Source organism: Heptranchias perlo, chromosome 5 (genome assembly GCF_035084215.1).
Source record: "Heptranchias perlo isolate sHepPer1 chromosome 5, sHepPer1.hap1, whole genome shotgun sequence".
In the NCBI taxonomy this organism is placed as follows: Eukaryota; Metazoa; Chordata; class Chondrichthyes; order Hexanchiformes; family Hexanchidae; genus Heptranchias; species Heptranchias perlo.
This window is the reverse complement of record NC_090329.1, coordinates 71,579,301-71,600,698: the sequence shown is the minus strand read 5'-3', so window position 1 is coordinate 71,600,698 and position 21,398 is coordinate 71,579,301. Positions and strand designations below refer to the sequence as shown.

The following is a 21,398-nucleotide window of genomic DNA, read 5'->3' as shown; positions in this document are numbered from 1 at the left end:
TTAGTTTTACCTACTTTGTTCTATTGCGCCATGAAAAGAGATCAGTTTACACCTTAATGTTTTATTCAAAATGACCACAGGAATAGTAATAGAATAGGAAGGGTTGGAACTTCATCAAATCAGCAGCTGAGTACAAAATTAACACTAGTTCTCACTTTCGTTTTTGGGATATGAAGTCTGAAAAATGCCCAGTCCAAATGCGTTACCCAGAATCTTAATTTCAATTTTAAAAAAATGATTGGTTACAGTTAGAAGTTTCATGAAATAAATAAGATAACAGCAATGTGTAAAACAAGGGCTTTTTTGTGTTTGTGAAAATAATCACAACTTGAATAATTACCTTGATTGCAAGTCGTGTTGAGATAATGTGATTAAATGTTACTCTTTGGCCATGAATCGAAGCTTGAGAGCTGACTGTATACTGTTATCAAGCCACAGTTCCATGGCTAATTGATAGGTCCAGTGTGAACAGTCAAGGTTCATCCTTGATTAATGCCCAAGTTTTATTGCAATAAATTTTGCATCCCAATATTAAATGAAACTTTCAAGTATTGTACTACAATAAAAATGGATTAATTTGAAGAATACTTCCCAATTGATTTTAACAAATGGTGACTGGTGGTGCATTAGGTCAGTGGACAAAGTTTGTTGTGGTGCGAAGGAGTAGGACAGGGATCTACACGGATGATTTTCTCTCCCCTTTCTCTCTTTCTAGTATTGTGATCTTAAATAGGAGGACTTATGCAGAGGTGAGTCATTTTGGCACAGCAGTGGAGCAAAATCAGAATGCTTAACCAGTTGTGCACCTCCTAGTAACATGTTGCAGAGCACCATTGATATTGCCCTGGAAACAGGTTGACTGTCCCCTAGTGAATGTGTCTGGTATGATAGACCCTAAAGAAGGAGAGTGGAACTTTTTTCTTGGAAGAGGAGATACTGATATTTTTGCAATTTTGCTGGAAACCTGGCAATGGAATTGGCTGCAAATATTCCAGTGTTGATATGTTCATTTGAAAATATGACTTGTTGATTTTGTTGAATTATTAAACATCAAGATGAAAAACAGATCATTTTTTGATACAATGGAGCAGCTAGGTAAAACTAAAATTTTATTTTATTACAGCAGAATCACTTTGCAAAAAGATTATCTAGCTTTTTTGCAACAACAAAAAGTTTAAGTAGAAGTACACCAGATGCAATGCCTGATGTGGGCTATGACCCAGAAGAGAATGAGATTGTTGCATACTCTTTGAAGAACATTTACTGATCCTGTTATTGCACTGTGTAGCTCTAATGTTAGATTCCTGGTATTTTGCTTTTGAATCATTAATGATTGTTGCATATTTACCACACGGACTGCAGCAGTTCAAGAAGGCGGCTCACTACCACCTTCTCAAGGGCAATTAGGGATGGGCAATAAATGCCGGCCTCGCCAGCGACGCCCACATCCCATGAACGAATAAAAAAAATATTTCAGGTTTGCCTTAGATATTCTCCCAGGTTCAGTGGTGTTGGTCACTCCCATAAGCAGACCCTGCATCCCTTGTATTGAGTTTGCCCATATGGCCCAATATCTAGTGATACAATAGTGTAACCTGGAGATATAACAATGAGCCCCCCCTTGTTCTATGAACTGTATATTGTGAACCTTGCATGTGCTATACCTGTGCTTCTTCAATCTTCTGAAAGGCAGACTGTTTTACATTTTAGTTAGATAAGGTCAGATACAAATTGTTTTTATTACAAATTGTTAAGCAACTTTATTTTAGTCAGTAAGTGAACATACAGAACAACAGTTATAGCAGTACCCACTTCAAATTAACTCTCCTCATAACTGATTTTTAAAAAATACACCATTCTGTCCCAATTAGTGGGCTAAGTAACACTTGCTTTTGGATAACTGTATCACTGATTCAGACCAAGGCTTGCTCTTAAGGTAGCCTTCCTTACCTGCCTTTCGCTGCAGACATGGAAGGCTGAGACATTCCAATCCCTAGAATGCAATTTTCTCTGGGATGTTTTGCAAAGAACCTCCATTGTCTGGGACCATCTGAATAGATGTTGCATCTGACTTCTGATCTGCATCTTCAGCATGTGGCTGGCCTGTGAATCTAACCCCTTGAAAGAAAACTTTAATTTAAAAGCACATTTTAATATTAATTCTACCAAGCCCCTTTTCAATGGCAAAACGCTGAAAATTCCAAAACAAGACAATGATAAAATGGAATACCAAATATAAGTTTACACTTGTTTCAGTTCTGAAGCTCTGAACATTTTGGTGTAGCAATCTTATTTATAAATTGAAGTTAGCATTTTGCTGGGTGCTCACACTGCGGTTGGATAGCTGTCCTTAGTTTTTTAAATAGCAAGTCAGCTGATGCAGACTTAATATGATGCAATATTGAGTCAGATCTTATGTTCACCCACACCACAGTATGACAGGCTTCTCCCTGTGCAGATCATTGTTGCCATGAAGAGACAGCTACATGTGAGAGCGCTTATTGAAGTCAGTAAACTTGAGACGCAAGAGCACTGATCCAGAGAAGGGCAGATAGATCAAATTTAATATATGTCAGACTGCTCATCCCTAAATAAGGTTGTGATTAGTTTACTGCTACACTCCTGGTACGTGTTTGCTCTCATTAAAATGTTTAAATTGGTGAGGGGCTTTTTTCCCTCTATTTACTGCACAATTTTTTTTTAAATAATACATTTTTGTAATTCATTACCCACAAAATAGGCTTATAAATAATGAAACTAGTTGTGAGCTATCGGCTTACAACTGTAACCAAATCTTTGGACTTGGAATAAGTTTCTGGCTCAGGCAGTGAATGCAGATTCACTGCAAACATTATGAAGGGAGCTGGACAAGTTCCTGGAGAAGGCTTATATTGCTGCGTACAAAAGGTAGGTGGGACGTTGGATGATATATTTTATGGTCACTGTCATGTCCTGGAACTTGTTTTGAATCGCCTTCGGGGGTCGGAGGGAAATTTCCCAGAATTCTTTTCCTGAATTGACCCAGTTTTTAAAAAACTTTTTTTGCCTCTCCCAGGTGATGACGTGGCTGCTGATGGTGGGGAGCATTAAGGGTCATGTTACTTGGGTGCAACACGACTGAATGGGACAGACTTGATGGACCAGCTGGTCTTTATCTGTCCGTTTTCATATGTAACATTCAAAGCTGTACTGTTCATTAAAATATGATTCTACAGAAGACTAATCTCTCCTCTCCTTCAGTAGTTACTCTTCCATGTCTAGGTTGTTTTTGTTTCTTTTCACAGATACAAAAAAACACAGGAGACTCTCAATAACACAGGACAGAAGGCAACAGCAGCTTTAAATAATGTAAGCTCTACGCTTAGCAAGAAACTAGGAGAGATGAAGTAAGTAAAAGTGAATATAATTCTGAATGCAGCGAGTTTCTAATACAGTACTTTTATATAGCACATAGACTAGACCATTTATTCTACATACCACAAACTTCAATGTTAAGTGCTTAGTACAAAACCCATGTAAAAAGACCCCCTTTGTAATATGCTTTTTTATATAGTTTCCTAAGGCAGCTTTATAATAAAGTCTGTGGTATCTGCAAATGTATTGACGCCTTCATGTTTACAAATGCATTATTTCAATAAGACTGCATTCTTCAGTGTACTATCTGTGCTGCTTGATATCTGCAACTGACCAACTGTTTTGCTGTAGCTTGTATTACTTAGGTCTTCTGGTCCCAAACAGGTGAGATTAAAATAGTTTTGATATTTTGATTTGTTTAAGATATCAATGTGGAACGGCATGTTTGACACACAATTCCACATTCTCATTCTGGTTAATGAGCTAGTGCATATACAAAGGGTTGACTACAATTTATGCACAGTCGCCATCTTCCTAATGAAGAATGACAGAATCCTTCCTGATATTCCTTTCTAGACTATTTTACTTTATGGCTATCTAGCAATGATTGTTTAAGTCAGAGCATGTGGAGTCAGGGGATCTGCAAGTCGGCTACAAAACAGAAAACAGAGAGGAGCGGTTAGGGGTACGTACTCAGACTGGCAGAAGGTGGGAAGTGGTGTTCCACAGGGATCGGTGCCGGGACTACTGTTGTTCACAATTTACATTAACAATTTGGATTTGGGAATTGGAAGTACAATTTCAAAATTGCAAATGACAACAAATTGGGGGATGTAATTTAATACAAAGGAAAAATAAATCAAAATGCAAGAGGACACTAATAAACATGCAGAATCAGCATGTAATTGGCAAATTAATTTCAATATAGATAAGTGTGAGGGTAGTGCATTTTGATAGGAAGGATAAGGAGGCCTCATACTGCTTGGATAATAGTCTAAATTAGCTAGAGGAGCAAAGGGATCTAGGGGTACAGATACACAAATCACTAAAAGTAGCGACACAGGTTATTAAAGCCATTTTTTAAAAAAAAGGAAAGTCAAGCACTGGGGTTCATTTCTAGAGGGATAGAATTGAAAATCAGAGAAGTTATGTTAAACTTGTACAGAACCTTGGTTAGACCGCACTTGGAGTACTATGCATAGTTCTGGTCTCCATATTATAGAAAGTATATAGATGTATTGGAGAGGGTGCAAAAAAGATTCACAAGGATACCAGAACTGTGAGGATATACTTATCAAGAAAGGCTGAACAGGCTGGGGCTCTTATCTCTAGAAAAGAGAAGGCTGAAAGCTGACCCATTAGAGGCCTTTAAGATAATGAAAGGGTTTGATAGGGTAGGCGTAGAGAAAATGTTTCCACTTGTGGGGGAGTCCAAAACTAGAGGTCATAAATATAAAATTTTATTTTAAATTAATTTAAAATAAAATTGCTGGACTATAACTTGGTGTTGTAAAATTGTTTACAATTGTCAACCCCAGTCCATCACCGGCATCTCCACATCATGGCTAATAAATTCAATAGGGAATTCAGGAGAAACTTCTTTACCCAAAGTGTGGTAAGAATGTGGAACGTGCTATCACAAGGAGTAGTTGAGGCAAATAGCGTAGACACATTTAAGGGGAAACTAGATAAGCACACGAGGGAAAAAGGAATAGAAGGGTATGCTGATAGGGTTAGATAAAGTAGGAAAGGAGGAGGCTCGTGTGGAGCATAAACACCAGCATAGACCATTTGGGCTGAATGGTCTTTTTCTGTGCTGTAGTTTTGATGTAAATGGTTTGACCACTTTGTGTTATAACCCAAATTCTATTTTTGTGTTTTCATCCACCATTTTGTAATGAGCCTTTATTTATTTTCACTTACTGATATTGTAGTAGGCTAGTAACTCTACTACTTGTGCTCCTGGGGAGTCAGAGAAGTGGAAATGATATATGGGGAATGTTGACCAGGATAACAACGTGACCTTTTTTTTCTTCTCACTTAATTATTCCTCCAGTTTTCTTCCCTCCCTCCTCAAAGTGTGGACTAAGGCACAGAAACCAGACACCTTTTGAGTAACTCATCCTTGTATCCATGATTCACAAGTGAGCCCTAATGGTGAAGATGGGAGAAGGGGCAGTATCACAACTGAACCCAATCTTGGCCTCACTTAGCATCCCCACAAGGGCAAGGACATTTCCAGCAGGGTTGCTGGATAGTGATCAGGAGCAGAAATTTGGACTACATTTCCTCTCCTTTACCTTAGGCACAGAGGCCAATAATAGCATTACAACTGCTGCACCTGGCTGAGATCAGTCAACTTATCATAAACCAGAGATCAAACCTGGAATCTCCCTAATCTGTGTGGTTCAGTTATTCATAAATTTTCAAAGCTTTCAGGAGAGTTATGTTATTTGATCTGAAGCTTCTTTTCCTCCCTCCCCATTGAATCTTCCATCTGTCAGCCCTGACAGACCAGACTGTTTAAAATAGAAACACCCATTAAAAATATAAAGTCCCACTTAGGTGGCAGGGTGGGCTTATGATTATTGGAATATTCCAAAAGAATCCCTATGTGGACCCCTTCCGGGTTATTCTTGTGCCCCTAGTTTGTGGAGTTTCCTAGAGTCGTGCAGTGAAAACAGTTTTTAAGCAAAGTAGCTCGAATCATAATAGCTAGCGGAAGGGATTTGTTTTTGGAAGTATTGACCTTAAACATACAGTGCACAAAGTGTAATTAGATCACCAGTGAAAGTAGAACAATGCTTTGATTGGCTCTCGTGGCATTGTAAAACCCCAGGTATATGCACTTTCACTACATAACAATAGTGACTGCACTTTAAAAAATAATTTGTGTGATGTGCTGTGACATTTCTCAGACATGATATGTTAATGTAAGTCTTTTAAAGTGTTTATTTTGAACACCCAACTGTTTCTTTCCGTGCAGCTGTTTACTGCTTTCAGCTCTTTCAATTTTTTTCATCATAACACCACATAATATATCAAGTACAAAGCAAAACATGGATTTAATGGCAAAAGTAAATGGCAAAAGTTTGGAGATATCGGATTTGTTTTTCAAAAAAAAACTATGCCAGCAATTAACACTTGGTTTCATCGCATGCAGAACAGTTCCTGGCATGGTAAAAATTCCTGTGCATGCATATCTTTTCATTCATTATTGTGCATCTAAAAAAGGTGCAGCGCAGAGATGCTCTGTATTTGACCCACAATGAAGATCTCCTATAATAATAGTATAAATAAAAAAGAAAAAAAACAGTGCAGTAGAGTGAGAGAGAAAGAGAGATTGAAGCTAGAGGTGAGCATCAGATGATAAACGTTTTCTTGTATCCTGTCAGGAGTGCAAAAGAAGTATTAGAAAAGCCTTTCCAGATATGAAAGGAGTATTCAAGTCTTAGATGGGCTTGGACTTGGTAGAAAGTTGACAATTGTTGAGTGGAAATGGGGTTAGCATGAAAGAGGCAACCAAGCTTGGACATCATGACCCTAGTTAAAAAGGCAGGTCTTTATGAATCAGGATGAACTCACGAGAGATGCAGTTGGCTTATAGTCATATGGCACAAGTGTCAGAGGTTCTCTTTCAAGCAAGAGCAAAAAGGATTAAAAAATATACAGTGAGGGATCCATTTGAACAAAGCTTATTTTCAACAATGGAGAAGATGTGGAACTGCTAATCAAGATCAGAGGAGGTAGTGAGGCTAAGAATGTCAGTTAATGAAGAACTAAGGGTGGACCTTCAAAGCTAAGAAGTGATAATTGTTGGTTAAATGTGTGAGAAATATGAAGAAACGGTGTCTTTGACGCACTACAGTTGTTGCTCAGGATGCTTGCTCATTTGTCCACATTTAGATGACTGGCTTGCCCTTGTCAAAAGACCACTTGGGTAGCAACCCAGCAGATACTCACTGCATTCTAGGAGCTTGGCTTCATTGTCAATTTTGAGAAATCTCATCTAGCTCCCAAGCAGGACAAGGTACTGAGGAGCAGTGCTTGAAGGGCGCACAGGTTGGAAATAGAGCAACAATACTGTAGCCCCAACTCTCTGACCCGTATTTCTTTTCAACACAGCTCACCACTGGGAGCATGAAATTAATGAATTAGCCTTGTTGGTAGGTGCTTTGTTTCGACCATCTTGGCAAAAGTTTTCTTTCTCACAAACTAGTTTGTAGTCCTCCAGAGACTGCTGTCTACTTTTCAAAAGAGGTTCAGGATCACAGCAGAACACTACAAGTGGTAATTTTCCAACTTTCCACTGCTGGCAAAGAGCCTCGCCTTCCTGAAGTGCATGCTTTGCACAATTTTCTGACCATGAAAATACAGAGCCAAAACAGTCTGTCTCCACTGGCTGGAACAATAGTGACCTGCAGTGAGACCACTGGCCAAATAATTATGGATGGTTGAGCATTTGGGATGGCAAAGATGGCCAAAATTTCTGATATTTGCTGCAGGTGGGTGAGACTCCCTACTGGCAGTGCAAAGTCAAACTGGTCTGAAATTAAATAGCTATGAACATAGCTTTGCGAAGAGGCCAAATAATGGTGATATTTAGAAGGGCATTATGCCAGACCCCATCAAAGGCTTTACAGATGTTTAAAGTAATGATACATGTCAAAAACCATACTTCCAACAGTGGATTAGGCCAGAATTTTTAAAGTGCTAATTTGAGTGTTAACAGCAGCTTTCATAACTTAAGCAGATATTGATGTATGAGCAGTGGGGCACTGGATTTTTTTTCTTCTTTCCAGTTTTCTCAACTTCTTTCCTGAAGATGTTGACTCCCATTCCACAGGTGGTTGATGTCCCCTGATATCTCAACCAACTGTTTGTTATTCATGTGTGAGCCTTGACAGGGAGTACTGACAGGCTATTTGATTGTGGAAGACAAAATCCTTCAGCCCAATTCTGCCCTCACTCAAAGTCCATAATGGGCACTTCTGTCAAGGGTCACTTAATAACAATCAGGCATGGGAACCCAGGCCCCTTTCTCCCCTTGTTTTCCTAGAGTTGCAGCCAATTGTAGTCCACACCACTGCCCCAACTGAGATCAAGTAACTCAACACAGTACAAGGATCAAACTTCGGTCCTCTTTGGTTTATGTGGCAGTGTCTTCACCTCTAACACATCTGTGGAGCTGAAGTATTTCTTAAACAATATTGAACAATTAATTATCTGAAGATATAAATTTACTAATTAATTTGGTCAATCGATTGCCAGAACTGATGAGATGATAACAGTGAAGGAGCAAGCAGTATGTTGGCAGCGCTAAACATTGCATTGTGTTTGTGCAGCCTGTCTGAGCTCAGGTAATTGCCTGAACAAGGGGTTAAATTTGATTCCTTTCTTTAAAAGGACTGAAAAATAAACTACAATAAAAATGTGCCATTAATGGGGAACTTATAGCGGTATAAAAAGACTGGTCATTACAAAACTCAGCTGTCATAAAGTAGTTTTGCAAGATTGGAAGAACCAGATAAGTATGGTTTACTATGTTACTGCAAATACTAAATAATAAATTTCTGATAAATGCTGGAGCCTGATACAGGAGTTGCTACAACAGGGGAAAAGCCACATGACAGGCAAGAACAAAGATCTAAAATATCATTAATATGATATAATTGGATATATATATATATATATAATTGGATTTGGGACTGTTTACAATGCAAAAGAATGCATATTTTATATGAGAAGTTACAACAGTAACTATGGGGCCCTTAATGTTATGATTGACATCAGTGGTGCTGATGAGCATCTGGTTCAAACAACCCATATTGTTGGGCATTGTGGACTTCTGTGTGCTATTGCATGCAGTGCAGTGCAGAACAATGTTTGGCACTGAGAACCTGCATACCAGGTGTGTGCTGCTATTTAAGGTCTGAAAAAAAAAATTGAAATAAAATGGTCTTCACCCCATAATATGGTCTCTGTATCTAAACAGTAGTGCTGGAGTTCAATACCAATATTAAATGGTGTGGAGATGCCGGTGATGGACTGGGGTTGACAATTGTAAACAATTTTACAACACCAAGTTATAGTCCAGCAATTTTATTTTAAATTCACAAGCTTTCGGAGATTTTCTCCTTCCTCAGGCAAAACATTTGCCTGAGGAAGGAGAAAATCTCCGAAAGCTTGTGAATTTAAAATAAAATTGCTGGACTATAACTTGGTGTTGTAAAATTGTTTACAAATATTAAATGGGTGCTGGATGGTTGGCCTGTTCAACCATGTTAGCTCCGTTTCCTTAAAAGGGAGTTTGCTTGTTTCAAGTAGCTGCATGTTGATCCAGCAACTTACTTCATGGTGTCCTTGGCTGCACACCTCAAAACTGCACCCCAGCTGCAGTCCATGGGTGTGAGCTGAAGGAAGTAATCGAGCTCAAAGTACGATTTATGGGTATCTCAAAAGTCTTCCCTCTGGCTGATTCTGAAGGAGGAAATAGCAGGTTCAGAGGAGGCAAGGAGTACACCCTAGCCGAGGTGTCCAAAATGATTGTTGCTTACTGCATTGTACACAGCTTTACCCTGTAAAGGGGCTTTTCCATGTATCAGGCAGAAGAAGGATGGTAACAGCAAGCACTAGTAGAGGACGAACCGACCAGGAGATTGGAGACTTGAATGCACAAGGACTCAGTCGCTCCACAATAGACAATACAGTTAGTTGAGACTCTGAAACATCCACAGCATACCCATCATCTGCATATTTGCCGAATACCCTTGCCAAATAAAGCAGCAATTCCATTGGACCCAGCCATACATCAAAACCCATGAATACAACAGCATTTCTTCCCATTTTTCTCGCATGCTCCAAATAAGCTGCTCCTCTTTTAAACTCTAATTTCCTGCCAGCCCAGAATGCGTCTGACCCTGATTGCCCACTTTATAATGGTGCTCTGAGTGCACAGCCTACTCCGAGAAAAAACAGGATCATGCCGCACTCATTTCCATATCATTAACATTGATATTTATATTAAAATAGGCCTCTTGCCTGGGTTATGTGAGAGCACTATAGGCCAGCCTGGCTTCTGCTCAGAAGGAGGAGGAGAGGACGAAAGAGCGAGAGGAAATTGGGAAGAAAATATTGTTGCTAGGTTTCTGTCCAGTATTTCCTAATTGCCAGCTGAGGAGCAACACAGGTGTTAGCTGGAAACAGGGTCATCTCCTGCTCTATTGGCTTCAGGAAGTGCATAGCCAGGCAAGAACTGTATGAGAGAAAAGGGGGAGAAGTAGAAGGAGTTCGCACCATGTATGATTTTAGCAATAATTGCTGGAAAAGCAAAGACAGATTGGTTCTTCACTATGAATAAAATGTTGTCACCTGCCTGGGATGTACAAAGCCTTTATTATAGTCTGTATTTTTTGTAGGTCCAGCAACGTGCTAATACATTTCTGGTTATGACAGCTGACGTGACTGTCATGTGAAGTTTGACAGGGTACTGATTGAATCAAGTGTGCTGACCATTTTCATATCATCACCTTTGTAATAGGGACGTGACTATGGTTCCAATGCCTTGTGCTTGTTTGTCTAAGAAATATTTCCTTGCTCTGTCATCCTCACTTCGGCATCAATATTTTAAGTAAGAAAATTGATGGTATTTTTGCTTGTACAGCATGAAAAGAGAAACATGCTGAGGTTAGCCAAACATTGGTGGTGTATTACGATATTGTCGGGAAGAAGCTTATATCAGTCGTCATTTATATAGCATTCTCTATTTTAAATGCTTGTATTATGAAATTTTGTAAGTATTGTCACATTAATATGAAAAATTAAACAACTTTATGCTTTTGACCAGTGCCACAAGAAACTGGATTGACAATAACAAAATTAATTGGGTAGTGTAGTGATTATGTTACTGGACTAATAATCCAGAGAACACGAGTTCAAATCCTACCATGGGGTAGTTTAAGAATTTGAATTAGGTTTTTAAAAAATCTGGAAATAAAAATCTGGTATCAGTAAAAGTGACTATGAAGCTGTTGGATTGTCGTAAAAACCCAACTCGTTCATTAATGTCCTTTAGGGAAAGAAACCTACTGTCCTTATTTGGTCTGGCCTATGTGACTCCAATCCCTACATGCCAACAATTAGCATTCATGGGGGCCTGGTCAGCATGTCACTGACAAGAATAGTGCAGCTAGGCCTCTCTTCCCTTCTGACCAGCTCCTTCTAGGTCTGGCTGCTGTCTCTTTTCCATGCTGCATCCAGCACTAGTGACCAGGATTATAGCCTCCGCATATACTGTAGGCAGGAACGCAGAAGCTGCGTAACATAGAATTACATAGTATTTACAGCATAGAAGCAGCCATTATTGTATTATTAAATACTGTGAAACCTATAAATTATGGTCACCTTAGTGACTGGCATCAACCATTCCTTTCTTGCAGGCGTCCTTATTTTCAAAATGGTCATTGAACTGTAAAAGTTTTCAGTAGAATGGAGAGTTCTTTACCCAGCATCCATAGCAGCAGAGAAGCCACTCTATCTGGGATTGAATGCTTGCACGGCTCTGGGTAAAGAGCTCCCCATTCCACAAAAGCTGTTTCTTTAACAAATTCCGTTATCACCTCGCACTGACCTGCGTGTCCTGTGTTTTAAGTTGTAAAAGGGCTTGGTCATTGAAGGTTGTCTGTAGTTCGCAATTTGCGAGTAACTGTGGTTTGAGTGCCTTATATTTTACCATGTAAGTTATTTGGGGGTCTCAAGTATCCGTTTTTTGCAGATGTCTTTTTTTAAGGAGTGTTATTGCAATATATTTATTTCCACTTACCATATACATGTCAGGGCTGTTCTTGAGTTGTCAGCTTTTTGGTGACTGTCAATTTTATTGAAGCTTTTGGTCAGTTTTTGCTAGTTTTCTACATTAGCATGTGTACTGAGGTAAAAGGCCAGTGTCAATGCCATTGGCTAAATTTGCCAACCTGACTCAAGCACATATGGGAAATGAAAAAGGCACTCTGGTCAGTAAAAATTGCTCTTCAGAACTTGTGGCTGAGGCAAACTAAAACGGTCTTTACTCTGCATTTAATTGTATTATACCTTACCAGGGAGTGCTTGGTGCTGATATTGACTATCTGAAGTATAAAGTGTTCCATTCACCAGCACTTTTCTCTTACCTTGAGCACAAAAAAAATCACGAACTCTTAGAATAAGTTGAAAATCAAAATCAAGCAGAAAAAAACTTGTATTTTGGTCTTTATTTTTATCCCTTTACAATGACATTTAAACTTACTATTACTTGACGTTTAGTGATGTAGTTTCTGTAAAATGATTGTTTTCAGATTTTTGAAAACTTTTGTTAAGAATTAATATTCTGGAGTTTACGTGAAGTTCATTGTTATGGTACTGATAGAGTGCTGTGATGTCTTACTCCATGTTGCCACTGAGTAGAATAAAAATATAAAGCGACCAAATACTGATACAAGCCATGATAATGGAGTTGTGGACCAATAGGTTACACTGTGTGTGCTATTTATTCCCCGGCCCCCCCAGCCAAAGACCTAGGATTCAGTTTCCCTGACTATGTTTAAAAACAAGTATATGATGGCAGTGGTATTGCTGCTGTTTAGTAGCATACTTCACTGAATCGTCCTGTATCATAGTGGAAACTGCAACTTAGCACCGTATCCTAAAACAGATAATTTTATTGCATAACAAATTCTTTTGATGAAAGAAACTGTCTGTTGAAATTAAAGCAATTTCTTTTGAAGTCATTATCTATTTGACGTTTTACACCTAGATATATTCCAGTCGATAGTCTAAAAGCAATATTGGAAGCACAATATTGAAATTTGTTGATAAAGCAGAAGTAGAGGTTTGGCAACCAGTGAGGAGGACTGTCAAAAATTTCAGGAAGAGGCTAGTGGAGTGGGCAGAGAGGTTTCAGATGCAATTTAATATGCATATTAAGTGTGAGTAATAAATTTGTGAAGGAAAAACAAGGAATGGGAGTATACACTTAGTGGAAAGGTGCTGAAAGATGTGGATGAACAGAGAGACCATGGGGTTCAAATACATAATTCTCTGAAAGTATGAATGCAGGTAAATAATACCATTAAAAAGGCCAATAGCATTTGGGTTTTATAAATAGGGATGTAGAGTAGAAGAGTTAAGAAGTAATAAATTTGTGCAAAATATTGGTTAGGTCACCGTTAGAGTACTGTGCAGTTTTGGATGTCCCATTATTGAAAGGACATTAAAGCCATAGATTCCCCAGGATAACGCCAGGAATGGGAAACAAAGTTATGCGACTATTTCCATGGGAGCAGGGCAGGCTAAGAAGAGATTTAAAATTATGAAGGATTTTAGTAGAGTGAATAGGGAAAGACTATTTCCTCTATTTGGAAATTCAGTGACAAATAATCATCAACTTAAAATTGTCACTGGGAGTGAGGAGAAAGATCAGGAGAAATTTCATTACACAGTGAGTTGTTGGAGCAGAGAGTGGATGAGACATAGACCATCACACTTTTTAAGAGAAAATTGAATAAGCATTTGAAGCAGTAGAAGATACAGAGCTATAGGGAGATCGTTGGGCAATAGGATTCGTTTGGGATTGCTCTAGCAAACAGCTGGCATAGACAGAATGGCCTCCTCCTAACATCTACGGTACCAGCTTAAAATGTTTTATTGTATATTAATGTGGTCACTGACTATATTCTAACTGTTAAGTAGCTTTGTTTAATGGATGTTTTAATGGTGGCCTTTTTTTTCACTTACTGCTTGACTTAAGCACATTCAATGTTTTTTCTTAATGCTTCCATGTGCCAGTTATCCCATCCAGCATTCAATTAGCATGCCAGCTATGAGGTAATGTGACATGTGTTGACAGAGCTGAGAAATATCTAAGCATAGCTTTAAGATTTATTTGAACTGCATTAACTAATTTTTAAATACATATTATATGATTTGGGGAAGAAACTAAGAGCCAAAACTCGCTCCCAAAATAACGGAGGAACTCAACAGCGCTCTCCGTTTTTATTGAAGGAGCAAGTTCCCATGTTCGCACATGCACACTAAAACATGGAAATCATGAACTTGCTCCTATCGGTTCGCTGTGATTTGACAGCTTCGGATTAAAGGGCCATCACACATTGCAATCAGAGAAATCATTGAAAAATCGCAAACTTGCTTATCTACCCAGCTGGAAAGTAACTAATTACACAACCAAATAGGTAGGCTTAAAAATGCCAGGTCTAAACTAAGTTTTAAAAACGCAATTAGTCTTAATGACTGCCAAACAACTAAAAATTAAACTTTAAAAATGTGGAGTCTCATATTATTCCTTATTTTAATAGTTTAAATTTTTTAAAATTTTTCCCTTCGGTCCCTTTTAATTTAATTCAATTATTTCTTTGGCACAACATCCAGGCTTGGGCTCATAAGTGGCAAGTAACATTCGTGCCAGGCAATGACCATCTCCAACAAGGGAGGGTCTAACCACCTCCCCATGACATTCAATGGCATTACCATCGCCACATCCCCCACCATCAACATCCTAGGGGTCACCATTGACCAGAAACTTAACTGGACCAGCCATATAAATACTGTGGCTACAAGAGCAGGTCAGAGGATGGGTATTCTGCGGCGAGTGACTCACCTCCTGACTTCCCCAAAGCCTTTCCACCAACTACAAGGCACAAGTCAGGAGTGTGATGGAATACTTTCCACTTACCTGGATGAGTGCAGCTCCAACAACACTCAAGAAGCTCAACACCATCCAGGACAAAGCAGCCCGCTTGATTGGCACCCCATCCACCACCCTAAACATTCACTCCCTTCACCACCGGCGCACTGTGGCTGCAGCGTGTACCATCTACAGGATGTACTGCAGCAACTCGCCAAGGCTTCTTCGACAGCACCTTCCCAAACCCGCGACCTCTATCCCTAGAAGGATAAGAGCAGCAGGCACATGGGAACACCGCCACCTGCACGTTCCCCTCCAAGTCACACACCATCCCGACTTGGAAATATATTGCAGTTCCTTCATCGTCGCTGGATCAAAATACTAGAACTCCCTAACAGCACTGTGGGAGAACCTTCACCATACGGACTGCAGCGGTTCAAGAAGGCGACTCACCACCACCTTCTCGAGGGCAATTAGGGATGGGCAATAAATGCCGGCCTCGCCAGCGACGCCCACATCCCATGAACGAATAAAAAAAAAATGAACATTGGGTTGACAGTAGCCATGATTTATGCCCACTGTTATCTCCTTCCTGTTAGTGAAACCGCGCCACACTACAAACAGGGCAACTTATATTTGCTATCCTGTGTGTTAATGCAGTTAGGGTTTGCATTGTATGTTAAATTTGTGTTCTGTTCTTAGAATATATTTAACTATGTCTATAAATTCTATTGTTTGTGCCTATATTTTGAGAGCATTTGGGGTCCATCAGTTTAATGTAATGAGCACCTCTCCAATGAGCAGTAAATTATTTTGAGCCATTGGAATGTGGTTTGACTTACTATTACATCAATAGTTAGGAAGTACATTAACAGTGAATTCAACTTTTTATTAATGAACACATAATCACTGCTGCTTTTTCTACCAATATAAATTGGAAGTGCATGCATCAGGCTAGTTTTCATAAAACATGATTCTTAGTTAACCAAATTAACATTTACAAAGTCTGTATGAAATGTGAGTCATTTACCCTAAATGTATATACATATTAAATGAATAGAACTGTAAGAACACAAAACATTCAATGTTTCCTGTTGCCACAGAAATTCTCATACATTCAAATCCTTTGAGGAGCGGATGGAAACTACAGTCAGCAGTCTGAAGGTGAAGATTTTGCAGTCATAGTTGATGGTGGAATGTGTTAGTACTGCATCATCTGTCAAACCTACCCAATTACTTTGGTTTGATCTGGTTATGTTGCTTTTAGAATTGCTTTCACTGTGAAGATTTCATGTCACATCTGTACAGTAGAACTTAATTCTTAGTTAAGATTTTATACGTTTAGAGCAATGAAACTCCACATTTCCAAGATGTATTATACATGTAGTTTATCTTAGAACTCTGAATTTATTTTACACACTAGTCACTTGACTCAATGGAAATGAAAATCGGGAATGTATAACAGGCGCTGATCTGATCTCTGCCGTTTTACATTATCGTTCAAAATTACCCCCAAGGCATCAAGACCAAGTGCAATATTGAGGTCAAGTAGGGCTAGAGAGCAGGGGACTAATAGGACCCAGGTAGAGGAAAGTAGGAGGAGGCAAACGGGAGGCAAGTCACGTTTCAGGATTTCAGACTTTGCTGCTGTGGAGGGACTTTAGTGTATTAATATTGAAAATATTACTATTGAATTAAACTTGGCTTAGTAGCGGATAAATTCACAGGATAACAGGGCTGTCGGGTATTGTTTAGATTTCTGATGGGGCATCTGAACCAGAATTCTGCAGACAAGGAAAAATAATTTAATAGTCCAGTGATCATTCACACTTATTGCTGCTGCAACAATCCTATTCATTTGAACTCAGCAGGGGACATTTCCAAGTTAAGCTGATGGATTCCACTTGGGGAGGAAGGTAGTCAGTTTGACAAAGTTGTCGCTGGAGTCTGTCTTTTAAAAGGATTTTTGGATGTCAGGCTACAAGTGCAGTCTAGTTTGTTTGACGGAAAGCTGTGAAGGCCTTCGGTGAAGTAAAGAGGTTACGGATGCTGGAGGATAGTTAGGAGATCTCTTGTTTAAGTTAAGTAAGACAACCCACTGAAGTGGAAAAGTATGGAATGTTCTTTAATTTGGATTAGTACATGGAGATGGCTTATACTGATGGTAAAAGACATGAGGACCTGACTCACATCACAAGGGGGGTGCTGTTGTTACATCCCTGGGTTGTGCTATGGGAATGTTACATGGCTATTAGATATAGTAAATCTACTTTTTCTGGTTAGGTTTGAATTATGCCTCCTGCAATCGATTGTAGAAAAAGTTCAGTACCCAGATTATTCCTTTAGAGGTGGAGGAGGATGTGGTCTATAAGAGGAGATAGAAAATCAAAGGGGAAAACACTCAGGAGGTGGCAAAAAAGTGACATAGAAATACATAGCAGTTGCAACACAAGAAGGACATTCAGCCCAATCAGTCCATGTTGGCGTTTACATTCCATGTGAGCAAATAGTCCTAATCACATTTAACTGCCTTATCCCTATATCTTTCTATCCCCTATTCCGTCATCCTCTTATCCAATCTAAACTTGAATGTTGACATAGTTTCTGCCTCAACCACTAACCCTAGAAGTGCATTCCACCGCCTCACAACTCTGTGTAAAGTGGTTTACATCAGTGTGGTGTATTGCCCTTGATACATGTAATCTTTACATACAGAGAGCATTTACATGTGGCCAGCCTGCAACCTGTAATTCAATAATATTGAGATGGTCAGGACACATTTTAAACTATCCTCAATATTACTGTTTATAAAGTAATACTACAAAAATATTTTTTGGCAATTTTCTGCTTTTCTGCAGGCATTGGTTCTTGTCGAGTGTCCTTCCACAGCCACTGCATGCTCTCCAATATGTTGCCTAAGTGGCCATTCTTAATCTGTGAGCATATCCAATGTGTTAGCAGGCAATTTACCTTGAGGGCATCAAAGACTAGTCTGATGCTATCCTTACCCAATGTTCACAAGTACACTTTCAGTAAGAATCATTGAGTAATAATTGAGAATGGGAATTCTGGCTGATTTCCCCCCCCCCACCCCCCGCCTCCCATGGTAAATGTAGTGGCCCTGGCTGAGATCAGCTCACTGAGCAAGGATCACAAATAGAATCAGGAATCTTTTGGTTTTTATTAAGTGCAGAATTGGGCTTCCAAGACTAGTTTGATTTCGCAGAGTAACTACTGCTACTTTGTTAAATTTACTGCACAGCTCCACCAGTTTCATTCATAGTTTTTCTATCTATCCTGTTTACATTTCAAAATTGTTTCTTTACTGACATTTACAGAAAATTAAGGTCGACCTCTCCCAGTGTGCTCTGCAGCAAGTAGTTTTAGTCTAATAACACCAATAGATGTTGACCTACTGATTTTTAAATGTGGTTATACAGCAAAATCTGCCCACAGGAGATGAAATGGCTGAGTAATATTAGTTCCTTAGAACATAAAAACATAAGAAATCGAAGCAGGCGTAAGCCATAAGGCCCCTCGAGCCTGCTTCCCATTCATTCCGATCGTGACTGATCTTCAACCTCAACTCCACTTTCCTGCCCGATCCCAGTTTGCATGAACAGGGTCAGAGTCACTGTTAAGTACGTACCTGTACAGTGTCAAAGTATAAACAATTTCCGGAGAGGTCTATTTTTTTTTTAAAAAGTTGTGTGTGACTTGTCATTTACATGAGCTTTTAATTTCAAACTCATTGTAGAAGAGACGTAAACAATAAATCTAGGGAGAATCTTACATTCGAGGTAATCAGCAGGTTAAATAATAGATTGCGAAGTCAGAATTCTTGAGGCTGATCTGAATTCTGTGTTGTCCTCATGTCTAAGGTTGCATAGTCACATGTATGATCCTGTGCCAGTGTTACCAGTCATGTGCTGCTGTTACTGCCTGTATGATTAGCATTCCTGCCTGCTTCATGTTGTCAGACATCTTTCATTTGGTCTTTGGCCTTTCATTTCTACCAGTATAATTATCATCTTCAGGTGTTCTCCCTTCTCTTTCGCTACTTGTCCAAACTATTAGAATTTCTTTTTTATCTGAACAATGTAGTGACTTATTCTCGAATTAATTGTTTCTCTAGAATTGGTTTTTTTTAAAAAAAATCCTGACCCAGTAAGTTGGTTGATAAAATGCAATGATAATATTCAGAAATGTGTTGCTGCTTTATGGTGATATTGAGCAGACTAGTGAGTTAGAAGTAACATGTCTTATTGCAGATTTTTCTTAATGCTTTCAATAAATGTTGTCTGTTCAGTGTAAAGTTGGCGTGCCTGCTCACAGCAGTGGAAGTTTTGAAGACGTGCTGAATTCTACTGCCAATGCCAGTGTTCAGGAATCAACTTCAGGAAATCGGCCGACTGAAGTCTTTGGAGCTTTTTAAATCTTGCCTATAATACTGGAAAGTTTAAACAAATAAACCTTGTTACTAGATTTTGTTTAAAATTCACTAGATCGGTCGATCCTGAGTAGATTGGGGAAGACAACCCGGAATTATTCAAAACAAAATAGCGGGAAGAAACTTTTGACATTTTATCAATAGAAAGTTGTTTTATGTACTTCATTCTTTGGTGAATATTTCTCTACTGTATTTATAAAGTGCTTATTCTAAACTTTTATTCTAATCTCCATCTGTACTTGCATTACAACAGAGTTTGTTGAGTTTCATGGTAAGTTCACAAGCTTCTTTGACCAAAACCTGTTTTAAGAAATGTTTTATAAACCACTATTCTGAAGACTTAACGTATTGTATTGCTGTTTGAGGTCTTGCAGAAAAAAGAATAGATTATTTCTTGGTACCAGCTCTATTTACAACTTATTGACTCTGTTCGTGAAGTCAAATGTTGTAAAACGAAGTATTTAGAAGCAGAATTAGCTAATTCCAATATTAATTTTTGGAGGGTCCATTTATCAACCAGTAACCTGTTCTGTTAAAATAATTTGGCATTACATTACTGCTATAAATTTAAAGCACTTTCAAAATATAATGCATAACATCCGGACTATACAATATTTATTTCTACTACAATATTAGCTTTACCTCTTAATTAATAATGTTAAAGCTTGACATGATTTATTTTCATGGGGAAACCCAAGGTGGGCACTAGTTTATGCAGAAGTACAGATTAATTGCTCAGCACTTGGTCACACTTTTTACTCTGTGGTCCAGCTTCCTAGTTGGAAGCTCACCAAGTAAAACTAAAAGAAAGGGAAGCAATCAAGAGATGATTGATGCTTTAAAAAAAATAAAGAACAAAATTAAAGTAATTCCAAAGATGCTATGAATTGAGAAATACTCTTTATTTATTCAGCTAATTGTATTGTATAATAAACATTGAAAATGTCTTGATCTGAAATCTCTATTTCTGCAGCTAGAATCACTATTCCAAAATGCAATGTCATTAGCATTGTCGAAATAAATTCCTCTTTCCCTCCCTGCCCCCCCCCCCCCCAAGAAGTAATTATATTTAGAGAATTTTTATTTATAAATTTAGGTCAATGTGTTAACGAACTGATAAAATATGTTTGAAAGTTTATGTCCCATAACCTTTGCAAAAAATTGATTTATTTTTTTCCCCTCTTGCTTTCATGAAAGTGTTCAGTCAATGCTAGGTTAAGATTCCATGAGTATCTCACCGAAGTGACCATAATTTACATGTGTTGGCAAGCTATTCAACTGTGGGGTACCATAGTAGAGCCCAATCTTGTCTTTACCCAACATTCACACATGGACAGTTCCAACAGCATAGTGGTCCAGTTCCTCTCCAAAGATATTGAGGCTAATTGTAGTGCCTCTGCTATCACCCTAGCAGATGTTAGCTAATAGAACATTTCACAAGTCTCTGCCATCACAGATTTGACGATGGTAGAGGAGAAACCAACCATGCTTATTAAGTGTGTTTTGAATAAACATTTTGAAAATATATTCCCTTTTTGGTACAGATGCAGAAATCCTACAGTAGTCCTCAGGTTTTTTCACCTGCCTGTTGACAAAATCTTACTCCCACTTAAAAACACCTAAGATTGTATTCCTGGTACACTACCTCAGAGCAGCAGTTACTTATCTTGCTATTGGAATTCAGCTTGATAATTGTACAAATACCTTCAGATTTTCATCTTTCAATTTACTTGTGATTGAGTTTGCAATGTTTACAAAATGTCCTCTTGAAAGTGATTTATTTTAATAGCTGCATACAATGTTCAGATTGTACTTGTCCTTTTGAAATCTTTGATTTTGTTTGGAAATTGTAACTGTGCACATATAAAGGTGAACTATCTGTTTGATAGTTATATTGTATTAAAACATTTTAAAGTC

The 21,398-nt window shown here is 38.6% G+C and overlaps 1 protein-coding gene across 2 annotated transcripts in view; it reads left to right on the top strand.

Moving 5' to 3' along the window:
- Positions 1–21,398, top strand: part of tpd52l1 (tpd52 like 1) — a 35,956-nt gene extending 14,558 nt beyond the window's left edge. Inside the window, exons 4-6 of one of the 2 annotated variants that reach the window (XM_067984592.1) lie at positions 3,285–3,386; positions 16,135–16,195; positions 19,341–21,398. In XM_067984592.1, the coding sequence (XP_067840693.1) occupies positions 3,285–3,386; positions 16,135–16,195; positions 19,341–19,466 (289 nt within the window). In that variant the 3' untranslated portion in view covers positions 19,467–21,398. Of the gene's footprint in view, positions 1–3,284; positions 3,391–16,134; positions 16,196–19,340 lie in introns of those variants that run through there. The other variant, XM_067984593.1, reaches the window with a different exon arrangement.